This window comes from Mauremys mutica, chromosome 11 (assembly GCF_020497125.1).
Source record: "Mauremys mutica isolate MM-2020 ecotype Southern chromosome 11, ASM2049712v1, whole genome shotgun sequence".
In the NCBI taxonomy this organism is placed as follows: domain Eukaryota; kingdom Metazoa; phylum Chordata; order Testudines; family Geoemydidae; genus Mauremys; species Mauremys mutica.
In genome coordinates, this window is record NC_059082.1 from 61,187,173 (window position 1) to 61,199,865 (window position 12,693).

At 42.4% G+C, this 12,693-nt stretch overlaps 1 protein-coding gene across 1 annotated transcript in view; it reads left to right on the forward strand.

The window, feature by feature from the left end:
* Window positions 1-12,344, forward strand: part of ABAT (4-aminobutyrate aminotransferase) — a 139,007-nt gene extending 126,663 nt beyond the window's left edge. The window contains exons 12-17 of the mRNA XM_044980501.1: window positions 2,116-2,253; window positions 3,798-3,965; window positions 5,547-5,693; window positions 8,111-8,222; window positions 9,849-9,966; window positions 10,060-12,344. Of these exons, the coding sequence (XP_044836436.1) occupies window positions 2,116-2,253; window positions 3,798-3,965; window positions 5,547-5,693; window positions 8,111-8,222; window positions 9,849-9,966; window positions 10,060-10,084 (708 nt within the window). The 3' untranslated portion in view covers window positions 10,085-12,344. The remainder of the gene's footprint in view (window positions 1-2,115; window positions 2,254-3,797; window positions 3,966-5,546; window positions 5,694-8,110; window positions 8,223-9,848; window positions 9,967-10,059) is intronic.
* Window positions 12,345-12,693: the final 349 nt, after the last annotated feature.

Below are 12,693 nucleotides of genomic sequence, written 5' to 3' on the forward strand. Positions count from 1 at the left end.
AATGTGCCCTTGCATGGCTCCAATCAAGCTAGCTAGTTTTATTTTTCCAAGATCCAAACATAGGATCAAAAGGATACTAAACCCTTAAAGTCCTCTGTCTAGTGAGCAGGCAGGAGCAGCTGGACGTAAGGCTCTGACAGAGATACTGAGGGTATGTCTACACTGCGATTTAAAAACCTGCAGCTACCCCATGCCAGTTGACTCGGGCTCAGGCTAAGGGGCTGTTTAATTGCAGTCTAGAAGTTCAGGCTTGGGCTGGAGCCTGGGCTCTTGGACCCTGCAAGGTGGGAGAGTCCCAGAGTTCAGGCTGCAGCCTGAGCCCGAACATCTGCATTGCAATTAAACAGCCCCTTAGCCTGAGCCAGAGTCAGCTGGTATGGGCCAGCCGTGGGGTTTTAACTGCAGTGTAGACATACCCTGAGAGTATGCTGCATGGGCTGTCTCTCCCAGCCCAAGAGTAGGAATGTCTCGGCAGATTGGAACTTACACGTAACTTGCAAGGAGAAAATGAACTTTAAGTAAGGTTCCTGCATGTCAGCCTTATTTGTTATTTTAACCCATTTCTCTGACTACTGTGTTCTTGCTGACTAATAAGTAGCACTTTGTTTTGAAAAGGCTGAATACATACATTTTGTGGTTACAGAACTTCCAAGAGAGAATACTCCTGCAAGGAGCCAAGCCAGATTGGCCCTTATAATGGAGCCATGGTGGGAAACGGGTGCCGCAGCCGAGGGACACTCAGTCTGAGGCTATGTCTACACTACTGCGGTAAGTCGACCTACACTACGCAGCTCCAGCTACGTGAATAACGTAGCTGGAGTCAACGTACCTTAGGTCGAGTTACCGCGGGGTCTACACTGCAGGGGGTTGATGGGAGAAAATCTCCCATAGACTTACCTTGCTTTTCTCGTCAGGGGTAGAGTACACAGGTCGACTGGAGAGCAATCTGCAGTCGATTTGGTGGGTCTTTACTAGACCCGCTAACTCACCGCCAGTGGATCGATCTCAGAGCATCGATCCCTGCTGTAATGTAGACCTGCCCTGAGAGTGGCAGTGAAGTGGAGGCCCCAAGCCCATCACCTTGAAGCATGTCCTCACAAGAGACTGCAGAGGGTTGCAAGGCATAGCAGCTCTGTGATCTCAGACAGAACAAGGATGAATTTGAGACCTCATAACTATTTATACTTCAACAGGCTAGACTCTCTTAAATGAAGCACTATCACTCCACAGCAGGATCATTCAGATGGGCATGTTGGGTTACACTGGAGAGGGTTTTTTTTAATTATTATTATTATTATTTTATTCAAACATGGATAACAACAGGAAAAACTACAAAAGCATAGCAAAATGCTTTGGGGATACATGCTGTTATGACAAACAGCAAAAAACAACATGTCAGTGGAGAAAGCAAGGATGCAAAGGATCAGTTCACAAACTTAAAGATTATAAAGAGATGGTGATTTGTTTGAAAGACTCTATAGTAGCTGATCAGCACCTTCAGAAAAGTGTCACTTGAAATAGCATAAACTGTTACCAGCCCCAGGAAGCTTGGAGTAGAAATTTCCAGGCACAAATTATATTACTAACCATCAACAACTGGTACTCTGGGATTAATTAATTTTTTTCTATAAGATGTTCTCAGCAACAAAAGTTCTGCACTATTTAATCTGATTAATTTCAAAGCATCTGCAGTATATTTCCTTGTAATACTACTAATTCAAAATGATTAGATGAGGTTTCACTTAGTAGCACAATATATAACTGTTTTTTCTTCAGCATCATTTGAGTGGCTTAATAAACAAAAGTAGTTTCTATTATTTCCCTGAGTTTTGCTACAACTTTCAAACAAGCATTATTGTAAATTAATGTGAGCTGTGTTAAAATGGTTTAAAATTGTAGCACTTTAACATAATTAAAATTAAGTAGGTAACCATCCTAATTTCTGCAGCAACCACGTTAATTTTTTCATCTTAATGTTTGTGTTTTTTGATACCACCAATGCTTTTTGCACCAAAGAAGTCCAGCTTCTGGTGCCAGGAAGGACTAGTTTTTCCTGCGAGGAAACTTGCCATTATGTCTGGGGAGGAAAATGTAATATCTGTGTTTGATATACAGGTGGAAGATCTGATTGTAAAGTACAGGAAAAAGAAGAGGATTGTTGCTGGAATAATCATTGAACCAATTCAGTCAGAAGGGGGAGACAATCATGCTTCAGATGACTTCTTCAGGAAGCTACGGAACATTACCAGAAAGGTAAATCAAACATTTAGAGGTCAACTAACTGGTTAGTTCAGTCTGCCAGACTTCATTCCTGCTTCTCAAGTTAACTGGCATTTTCTCCAGACCATTTCAATGGATTTCCCATAATCCCCTTCTGAAGACTAACATAAGAGTCCAAACATCCTGGAAGACCTCTAAAATGGCACTGGTGGCAATGATGTGTATGTGCTCAGACCCAACAGTGCCTCTTCACCAGCACAGTAACACCTCCTGCTCCATTTGAAGTGTTCTCAGAGAGTTAGCAGTGACTTGTTCTGTTGAATAAATTCCCCCACTCTCAAGGGAGACCGAGGGATTGGTTCAGTCTGATAAATCCTGGTTCCATATCAGTGTTCCTTAAGCTATAAAGCTAACGTCCATAGAGAGGCTCACGCAATTCCAGGAACAGTAGTTGCGATGGTGAAGAAGTATTTTTCTTTCTGGAACATTTGCACTTGCAAATATAGACCCAGCAACAGTAAAAGCAGACGCTGAGTCCAGATGTAAGTTCAGATGTTCCAGTAAATGACAAAAATGGACAAGATGTCTTATGACATTTGAACTATCATGGGAACCATTTAAAAGGGGAGATGAGACCTACCTTTCACTTTCTTCTTGTAAATGTTCCGGGCGAGAAACTTGAATGTGTGTTCATGGAAAAACATGTTAATGACATTTGAGTAACCCTGTTCTGTAGGATGAAGCAGCATCATTTCCCTTTGTTAACAAGTGCTCTCACTGCCCACTCAGTTTTCTCAGTGTGGCATCATTTGAGCAGTTTAGATTAGACGGGCAACTATGAGGCTAAGTCAAGCAGTTTTTGTCTTGCACAAACTGAGGATGTGCCAATGTTGTAACAATACTGTGTTGAGAACACTTAGTAATCCGTTTTAATGTGACTTTTCAAAATCTCCTTGCCTGCACAGGATCAGTGGAGTAGCCCATTGCAAGTAACATCTTTTTAAAAAAAAAGGCTGGAATTTTCAGCTAGTCAGGGTGACCTGATTGGCCGACCTTTCCAAAGTGCTTTACGCTACAGAACAGATTGCTGGAATGTTGCCTGTGTCTATCGAACGTGACTGGCCCCCAGTGTTGTAGGCGGAAACTTTCAAAAGCACAAATGGAAGTTAGGCTCTAAACTCCCATTGACTTTCATTGGGAGTTTAAAGTCTAACTGCTTTTTGAACTTTTTTAAATCTCTCCCATAGCGTTTTCGAATACCCCTTATAAATGTTTTGAGACAGTCTATATAAAACATGGTTCTTTTCTCTGTTGTCCTCACAAGCTTGTATAGAAACCAGATTACTGTGTACCTTCCTGAAAAATAGCTGAATTTCTTTTGATGCTGTAGTCACAAAGACCTAAAAGATCAACTGTTTTACAGACTGACATGAGACAGGTGTTCAAAACAGTTCTCCTGACTATTGGTCTGTGCACTATTCTGTAACTCTTAGTATGTATGTGTTTAGTAAGAGAGGTGAATATTTGTTTTGGAAACATGGATTCAAGTTCCCTGATCTCTCAATCTCTCTGAATAGCATGGCTGTGCATTTCTGGTGGACGAGGTGCAGACAGGAGGCGGCTGCACTGGGAAGTTTTGGGCCCATGAACACTGGGGCCTAGATGACCCAGCCGATTTGGTAACATTTAGTAAGAAGATGATGACAGGAGGATTTTTTCACAAGGAGGAGTTCAGGCCCAATGGTGTAAGTGTTTTAGTGTACCTTGCATTCTGTAGTCCTAAGTGTTAATGAGTGAAGGAAGATGGTCCATTTCTGGGAATGATTCTAAAATGTGCTGAACTTTGGGACATGCTTCTGTCCTCAAATGCCTGGTGAACAGTATTGCTGCATATATAATAAACTCAGCTGACCTGCAACTGAGTTCATCTGATATGTGGCAATGCACATATTTGCTTATTTGAGTACGATGGAGCTATTATTTGACACACACATTCTGTATACAGTAACTCCTCACTGAACGTTTTAGTTACTGAAAAATGCGACTTTAAGTGAAATGATGTTAAGTGAATCCAGTTTCCCCATAAGAATGAATGTAAATGGGGGCGGTTAGGTTCCAGGGAAATTTTTTTTGCCATACAGTTCAGTCCAGTAGTATAGTTGGGAGGTGCCCCCGCCTTGCCCCACACAGGCACAGCCCACTGGCACTGCAGACAATGAGGCAGGTAAGGAGGCTGAAGGTGCGGTAGGCTAGGAGAAGCACGTTGCGCAGCAGCAGCAGCAGCTTCCCTTACTCTGCAATCAGCTGGTTTGCGACATTCAGGAGGGAGGAGCGAGGACTCGGCGTGCAGCCTCCCCCCCTCCCTCCTTTGCCTCTTGCACATGGCAATCAGCTGGCTTGCGGTATTCGGGAGGTGGGGGAAGAAGGGGGAGCCTGTGAACTGAGTCCTCGCTTCTCCCCTCTCCTACCGCAAGCCAGCTGATTGCCTGTGGGAGAAGGAGGGGGAAGGCACTGATCTGCCGGGTCGGGTGGGAGGCACTGTGGGAGGGGGTAGGGGAGCTGATAGGGGGGCTGCCAGCTGTGGACAAAGCAGGCAGCCAAACGACGTTATAGTGAAGCATTGCACAACTTTAAATGGAGCATGTTCTGTAATTGAGCAGGGACGTAAGATCGAAACAACGTTAAGCGAGAGGACGCTAAGTGGGGAGTTATTGTAGTTTCACAAGCACAGACAGTGGGCCTAGTTCTCCATGCCCTTACACTAGTTTAACTACAGTGAAGTTCTGCTTGTATAAAACTGGTGTCAGGGAGTGGAGAATCAGGTCCAGTATTTTTAATATGCTTTATTTTCAGCACCAAATGTGAGTAAGAATTGATCCTGTACTTTTGGGAGCTTTAGCTCTTTTCTTCAAGATCTGCAGATTCTTCAGAATTTTTTTTAAGACAATTAGCAATCTGTGCATAGTTATAAACTTAACATGTGGAAACTGAGCCAATGGGACAACAATGGAAACACTGAGGCAAAACCACACTGTGCTAACTGCTGGCCTCAGTTATACAAACATTCATTTCAGTGAGGTCACAAAGGACAGGGTGCCATTCTCAGTGCAGAGTGGCTTCTCCCTAGTTCTTCCTGAATGCTGTGGATCTGCTCCCTTCTGGGCAGGCTTTCTGTTCCTACAGCACAGAAGAGGCACCTAGTGTTCATTTCTGGTGCCCTAGAAATTTGTTGACACCCATGTGCTCACTCTCCTTTGTGTAGAGCATTGCTTTGATTCAAATTGCCTCTCACCATCTTCCACAATTTTTCCCCCCTCTCCCTCCAGCCATATCGGATTTTTAACACCTGGCTTGGAGATCCCTCCAAGAACCTCATGCTTGCTGAAGTCATTAACGTTATTAAGAGGGAAGACCTTCTCAACAATGCAACCCATGCAGGAAAAGCTCTACTGGCCGGGCTGCTGGACTTACAGGTGACTTGCAGGGTGCAGGAGGGGATTCTGACCTGGGGCAAAGGGTTCAGGATGCTGGGCTCCAGCTGGGCTGTATTTACCAAAGGCGGCTCCCAGTTGGCGGCACAGCAGGGCTAAGGCAGGCTCCCTGCCTGCCCTGGCTCCATGCTTCTCCCGGAAACAGCTGGCATGTCCAGCCTCTAGGCAGAGGCATGGCCAAGTGGCTCTGAACGCTGCACGCGCCCAAAGGTGCTGCCCCCACAGCTCCCAGCCAATGGGAGCTGCGGAGCCAGCGCTGAGGGCAGGGGCAACACGCAGCGTTTCCCTGATCGCCCCTGTGCCTAGGGGCTGGACATACCGGCTGCTTCTGGGAGCTACGTGGAGCTGACCGGACTTTTAACGGCCTGGCAACCCTAGCTTCCTGGTGAGCCGGCACTCGTGGCTCCAGCCCCACCTGGGGTGTGTGGGGGTGCTGAAGCTTGTGGCTTCCAGCCCAGAGAATGGAGACTTGCCACAGGCTGGATCCAGGCCACAGGCAGTAGGTTCCCCACCCCTGGACTAGATGATCACAATAGTCCCTTCTGGCCTTAAAGTCTATATATGAGTTCTACCATGTAGTGTATAGTCAGTGTACACAGGTTTAATTGTCCTAGTTTTATTGTTTTAAGGTTAAATATCTCCTTGTACTACAGAAGTCCCACTTGTCTTCTAGACAAGAAAATGAAGAGATGGTGGGCCTTTTCCACCACAAGTATTAGAGTTTTTATCGACTGAGGTCTTCATCGCACTGCTCAGCATAGTGTCTGAGCCCCATTGTGATCAACTGCAGACTGCCTCATGCATACAATCCTGGTGCATTCACTGAAGTTCTTTTTAATACAAATAAAATCTGGGCTTACTGATGCCTTTACAATAATCAGGCCAATCTGTACTAGCACAAAAGGTTTTTGAATGGTTATTTATTGTTAGGCACTAAGCTAATGCTAGAAGTACTTTTGAACTGGGAATCTATTGGCACTTAGAAGCTGTGTGACTAAGATAGGGAAAGTGTTTGTCCAATCTGTGAATAGTAGGTGGGCAGAGAGGAGCACAGTCAGCATATTTGTTTGCAAATGATTAACGCTGTTCTCCCTCAGGATCTACTCATTAATGACCCTGCCCAAGGAGACAGGAAGAAGTGACAATGTGGTTTATTTTTCTTTGAGATTTATGGGGCAAATTAAAATTGTTTACTCTTAACTTCAGTTTGCAGGATTTGTGTCCTGAAGGTGAGTAATGATGGGTTCAGCCTGTGGACATGACAAATCTCGCTGCTTGTACTAAACTATTGATCATGGGTTGTTGTGTTTTTGTTTTTTAATTAAAAGCAATCCTATAGACTATACCAGACATTAGTTCAATGTGCTGCACAGAGACAGTCGTACATAAGGCCATCACCTCAAAGTGTGGTGCATATAAAATATAATGGATTCAGACATAAGTTCATGGAGGATGACTATTAGTCATGATGGTCAGGGTTGCAATCTGTGCTCAGAGCAACTGTAAACCTCTGACTGCCACAACCCGGAGAGGAAGACGGAGTGGATTGTTCCATAATTGCCCCGTTCTGTACACTCCCCCGGAAGCTCTATTGGGCCACTGTTGGAGACGGGATATGGGCAAGATGGACCATGATCTGACACAGTATGGCAGTTCTTATGCTCTTATATTGGGGAATGAGATTTTTCTTCCTATACAGAAATTCCCGCTGTTGCCCTTTTTCCTTTTTCTCTTTTTCATTAAAAAAGGCTATGTCCCAGCCACACAGCAGTGCATGCTTCCTTGGGGAATGAAGAGCTAAACTCTTACTAGTCTCACTTAGAAAACAAAGTTACCACTTCACTAGAAATAAGCATCATATAGGCCTAGGGGTTGAATATACCTACTGTCCATATGTATTTTTAGCAACTGAATATATTTGTGTCTAGCAAAACTTGCAGTTTATTGCAACATGAGGATAAGCTGGTTTCTAGCACCATTCAGTAAGCGATTTCTGCTCAGATTTGTCTTGGCAGTATCCTAAATGTATAGAATTGGTGCATTTTAAAAATCCAAGTAAATATTGCCTATTGATCCTGTTCTGTGGTGTAAACACTGTCAGACTCCTTTATATCCTTATCAGAGAGAGAACACAAATTTCTACCAGCCATAGATTTCTAGTCTTCTGATTACTAAACTCTCCAGCAGCACCAGGCAGTTGTTATAGCTGGGTAAATAGGTCACAGGTCACAGAAATTAAAACTGTGTAATATTTCCATGTCTGCAGAAACTGAGAAGGCAAAGTTTCCACGTTGTAGAATGCCAGGGTGCACAGCTCACCAGTAAAATGCCCTGAATTCTCTGCTGGAAAGGTCTGACAGCAGATGTAAGAGTAATGTTCCCATAACTCTTTATTCTAGGCTCGTTACCCCCATCTCATCAGCAGAGTGAGAGGGCGAGGCACATTCTGTTCATTTGATACTCCAGATGATACAACTAGGAACAAGCTAATTGCAATAGCCAGAAACAAAGGTATGATAAAGTCTGTCCGCATGTCATGCGGGAGAGTGGCTTTCAGTATCTCATCCCCTCATGCATTTGATTTTTTTCCTGTGGCATATGAATGAAAAGTTCCAGAAAATTTTGTCTTCCCTGGCTGGGGAAATAATATACTTTTCTGTAAGCATGATTCCAAAGCCTCAGGTTGTTTCCACATTCGGGATGTAAGACAACAGAAATGTTCCCCTTATGTTCTATGTACAGCCTGATATCACTTCAGTGGAGATTTTAATTTTTATATTAAAATAGAGGCTAGTTCTACCAAGGCTGTTTTTTGTTAGTGAATATATTTACACCACTACGCTAATTTATCATGTATTTATAAGTAATATTTTATAATGCCATTTGTAATTCAAATGTTTTAATTAGAAAATGAGATCTTTTTTCTATAACAGTTAAATGTTCTAGTTAGGCTGGTTATACTCGAAATGTATTTGTGTATCGAAAACCCCATAATCGTGTGTGTGTGTGTTTATATCCCTATATAATCCACTGTTCTTGCATTGTAGCTTACAATAATTTATAGTTTATAGAACTGTCTAGGGTTGCTGGTTGGATGAATTCCTGGAGGTTTCATCACATGACATGATCTTTAATTAAAAATTAATCTTTAGTTCCTGGAGACTCCAGAACAATCCTGGAGGGTTGGCAACCATATCCCTGTCACAGTCCCTCCCTCTCCTCCCCCTCCCCACCTTCGGTTGAAAATCGGCTGGCAATCTCGTAGAATGCCCATGGAACAATGGGTTTGAGAAACTTACATCACGTGACACTGTACCCATCCCATGAGGCATTGAAAACCCCTTCCAAAGCATCGTGCAGTCAGTTTCACAGTGGGATAGCTACTCACAGTGCACTGCTCTGTGTCAATGCAAGAGTTGCTAGTGTGGAAGCACTCGGCTGACACAAGGAGCATAGTGTGGACGTGCAATAGCGCTTTTAATTAAAGCGGTTTAGTTAAGGCGGCATAACTTTTGTCAACAAAACTCTGTAGTGTAGACATGGTCCCAGCTGAGCAACAGAGATTTTAACAGTACTGCAGCCTTTGATTGGGAGAACAGATAGATTGTTTCAGAATTAGAACACTTTACATTTTTTTAAAAAACTTAACAGGGATTAAATGATTGGCCAGTCCCTTTGGATGGTTACCCTTGACTTCCTGAACTCAACAGTGTATTAAATACAAAAATGTCACACCAAAGATGAAAACTAGCAAACATCTTGTTCTATGATGTAGGCCATGACTGTGTTAAGAGTATTAATGCTCGTTTTCAGTCTTTGTCACTGCCTGAGCATCAGTCTCTTTGTGATACTATATGGCCTCCCTTGTCATGGCTAGGACTACTTCCAACATTTCAAACATCTGATGAACAGCATCAAACAGCTGCCACGCTGCTTATGTTTGTTATTGTGTCAGGTGATCAGCTCCAGGCCCCGCTGCATCACTGAAACCCCATTTATGGCTTTACATGGGTCCGCAGTGCTGTGGAGAAGCTTATACTGGCCCTCCGCACTTGGGTGAACTTCATCCTGAGAGAATGATATGTGTTGTGTATCCTCCAAAGAGGGAAGTCACTATGGTACATCTTATTGCCTTAGGTGTTGTGCTGGGAGGCTGTGGCGACAGATCGATCCGTTTCCGCCCAACTCTGATCTTCAAGGATCACCATGCGCACCTCTTTCTGAACATCTTCAGTGACATCTTAGCAGACTTCAAGTAAACACACATTTTCCTTGCACTGAACAGTCCTGTCCTGTCCTCTAAGATTATGAAATAGTTTACTTAATTGATACATATTTTCACTTACAGGACAAAATGTGAATTCATAAAATGAAGCTGTTGTTTTTTCCCCATGCTTACCATCAAGTCAGGCTGCTTTAAACTGAATCTCTGGACGCACATGGAGCTTTGGAGTTTCACAGACCCCCAGCAAGTGCATCCAAATGCTCTGAGCGGTGTTTGCAAGGGGTATTGCACTTGTTGAGTGCTAGATTGCACTCCATTTTCAGCCTTGAGTCACAGCAGGAAACAAGGAAAAACCCTACAGACATGCACTGCCTTGCATATTTGATGATTTAAAAATAACACAATAATATATATATTTTCATAGGTAAATGATGTAACTTTCCTTTCTCCACTGTGTGTCCAGACGAAGCAGCAGGTCTTGTGAGTGTGGGGTAGAAGCTTAGGAGATGTCTGCCAAGCAGAAAGTGCCATTGTCTGACAGTGACTGGGAGGAAAGAACAGATGTTTCAAAGCAAGCTCTGCTTTCCAGCACTGCCAAGGACAGTATTTCAGAGAATGACTTCCAGCTGTGTTCCCATAAATAAAAACACAATATGCCATACCAGACTGGACCAAGGGACCATCAGATCTGCTACCCTGCCTTCGGCCTATACCTAGTTCTTCAGAGGCACTGATGCATCTGGCCAGTTGAGTGCTACATGGAAGTGAGGGGGGGAAATAATTCCTTTCTGGCCCTTGATTAGTTATTCCTAATGTAAAAAGTCAGCCTTGTGCACACAAAACTGTACCCAAAGGTTTCTGAATTGCTGAAACTTAGGAAATAAAATGAAGCATGTACTGCTGCCTTATTTTAGCAATCTAAAATGTGTTGGGCTGCAGGATTATTTAACTGGCTTGCCCATAATATGCAGCCATTGATTTAGCAAAATTTCTAAGCAAATATTCAAGATATTTTGCAAAACCACAGATGCATTGTTTTGTATCGAGCCATTACTTGACATCAGATCTGTTACGATGGGGTCCTTACTAAGTGCACAGCTCTAATGCAAAATAATTCTATTGTTGTAGTAGATTTCTTCTCTCATGCTTGGAGGGTCCTTTAGAAAATCACAGGATCTATAAACGTCAGTGGTCTGTTAATCTGTTCACTATCAGACAGTTGTTTTGGGGTAGCTCTTTTATATAAGGCTTTCCTCTGTCTAGTAGAAAGGATATTTTCATGAAGCTGATTTGTTGAGCTAATACTGTTGTGTATTCCCTTTTCTCTTCACTAGTGAACGTTTGAATTTTGACTGAATAATGACTGAATGTTATTCAGGGTGAAAAATCTTTTGAACTGATTTGTGAATTTTCCATGTCCCGATAGAGAATAGAGAAGTATTACAAATTAAACTATTAAGCTCCCAGTGGCCAATAGGTTCTACAGTGCAATTCAGTGGAAGCACTTCAATATTTAGGTTGAGACCTGCACAGCAGCATAGGAGATTTAGACATACGTTCTGATAAGTTCAATGAAAGATGTGTCTAAGTCTTCCGGTCTGCTTTGAAAATATTTCTGCCTAACTAGTAACTTTCATAATTACTGGCAACTAGCAACCAAGGAAATTCACTTCTGCTGATTTAAAAATAAGCAGGCCCATGTAAGCCTGTCTGTGCTACACACTGTTCTGGAACTTGTTGGTCAGAATTTTCATAGTGTAGACAGGGCTTTTGACTGTAAGTTTTCTGATGATTATCTGTAAAAGTTCATAGTTAGGGAAATAGCCAGCAAAAGTCAGGGTAAAACTTGGAATTGTAGATTACAAAAGACTTGATGGAGGGTTGGTGAATAACTGTACAGTGAAACCTTATTGTCATCACAGTCCTAGTAGGTATAATACTATCAAGAAGAAAGTCAAACTAAGAAATTCCTCATTTGACAACATTTTGGGAATTAGTTCATTCAACATATCAGTGCAGTAGATTTTAGTAAATGTCTCTAGCAAGTCTTGTACTTTTACAGAATCAAAGGTCCAGTAATGAAGTCTTATCACATCCTTACTTTTATTATAAATACTCTAGGCGTTTTTAATAACTTTTACTGACACTCAGTAACTGTGTAAAATTGTGCACAATGTATGTCGATCAGATTATGTTAGAAAACATACTCAGAGAGCACTGCAGCCTAAGCATAATAAAGTAATATTGTTTACAGCATATTGTGGACAGTGCCAAATAAATGTTTAAACAAAAATACCTAACTGCACTTCATGATGTAACTGGTAACAATGTACATGAATCCATGAAATAAGTATGTTTCCTGTGTAATCAGTATTCTTAAATAAAATATTTATAATTGAACACCTCCAGTAAGTAGCCCTTTTTATTGGTAGAAATACACTTTTTAAATAAAAATATACAATCATAAATGTTATGCTCACTACATAGTTCTGTATTTTTATATACTCTTTGGGGGATTGTACACCATACACATAGCCCACTCACTCAGGTGATACCTCTGGCTGCATTGGTATTTAAGCCAAGAGGAAGCATTAGCCAACATGACTGCTTCATCGTTTCCTTTTGCTTTACTGCAGTAGTATTGAGTTCTGCCAAGCGATAGGAATGATGTGAACTCCCCCTACTGGCTCTGTGTTAGTAGACTGCAAATCAGGGTTGGTCTGAGTGGTGGTGACTTTCCCCCTAAAATACCAAAGA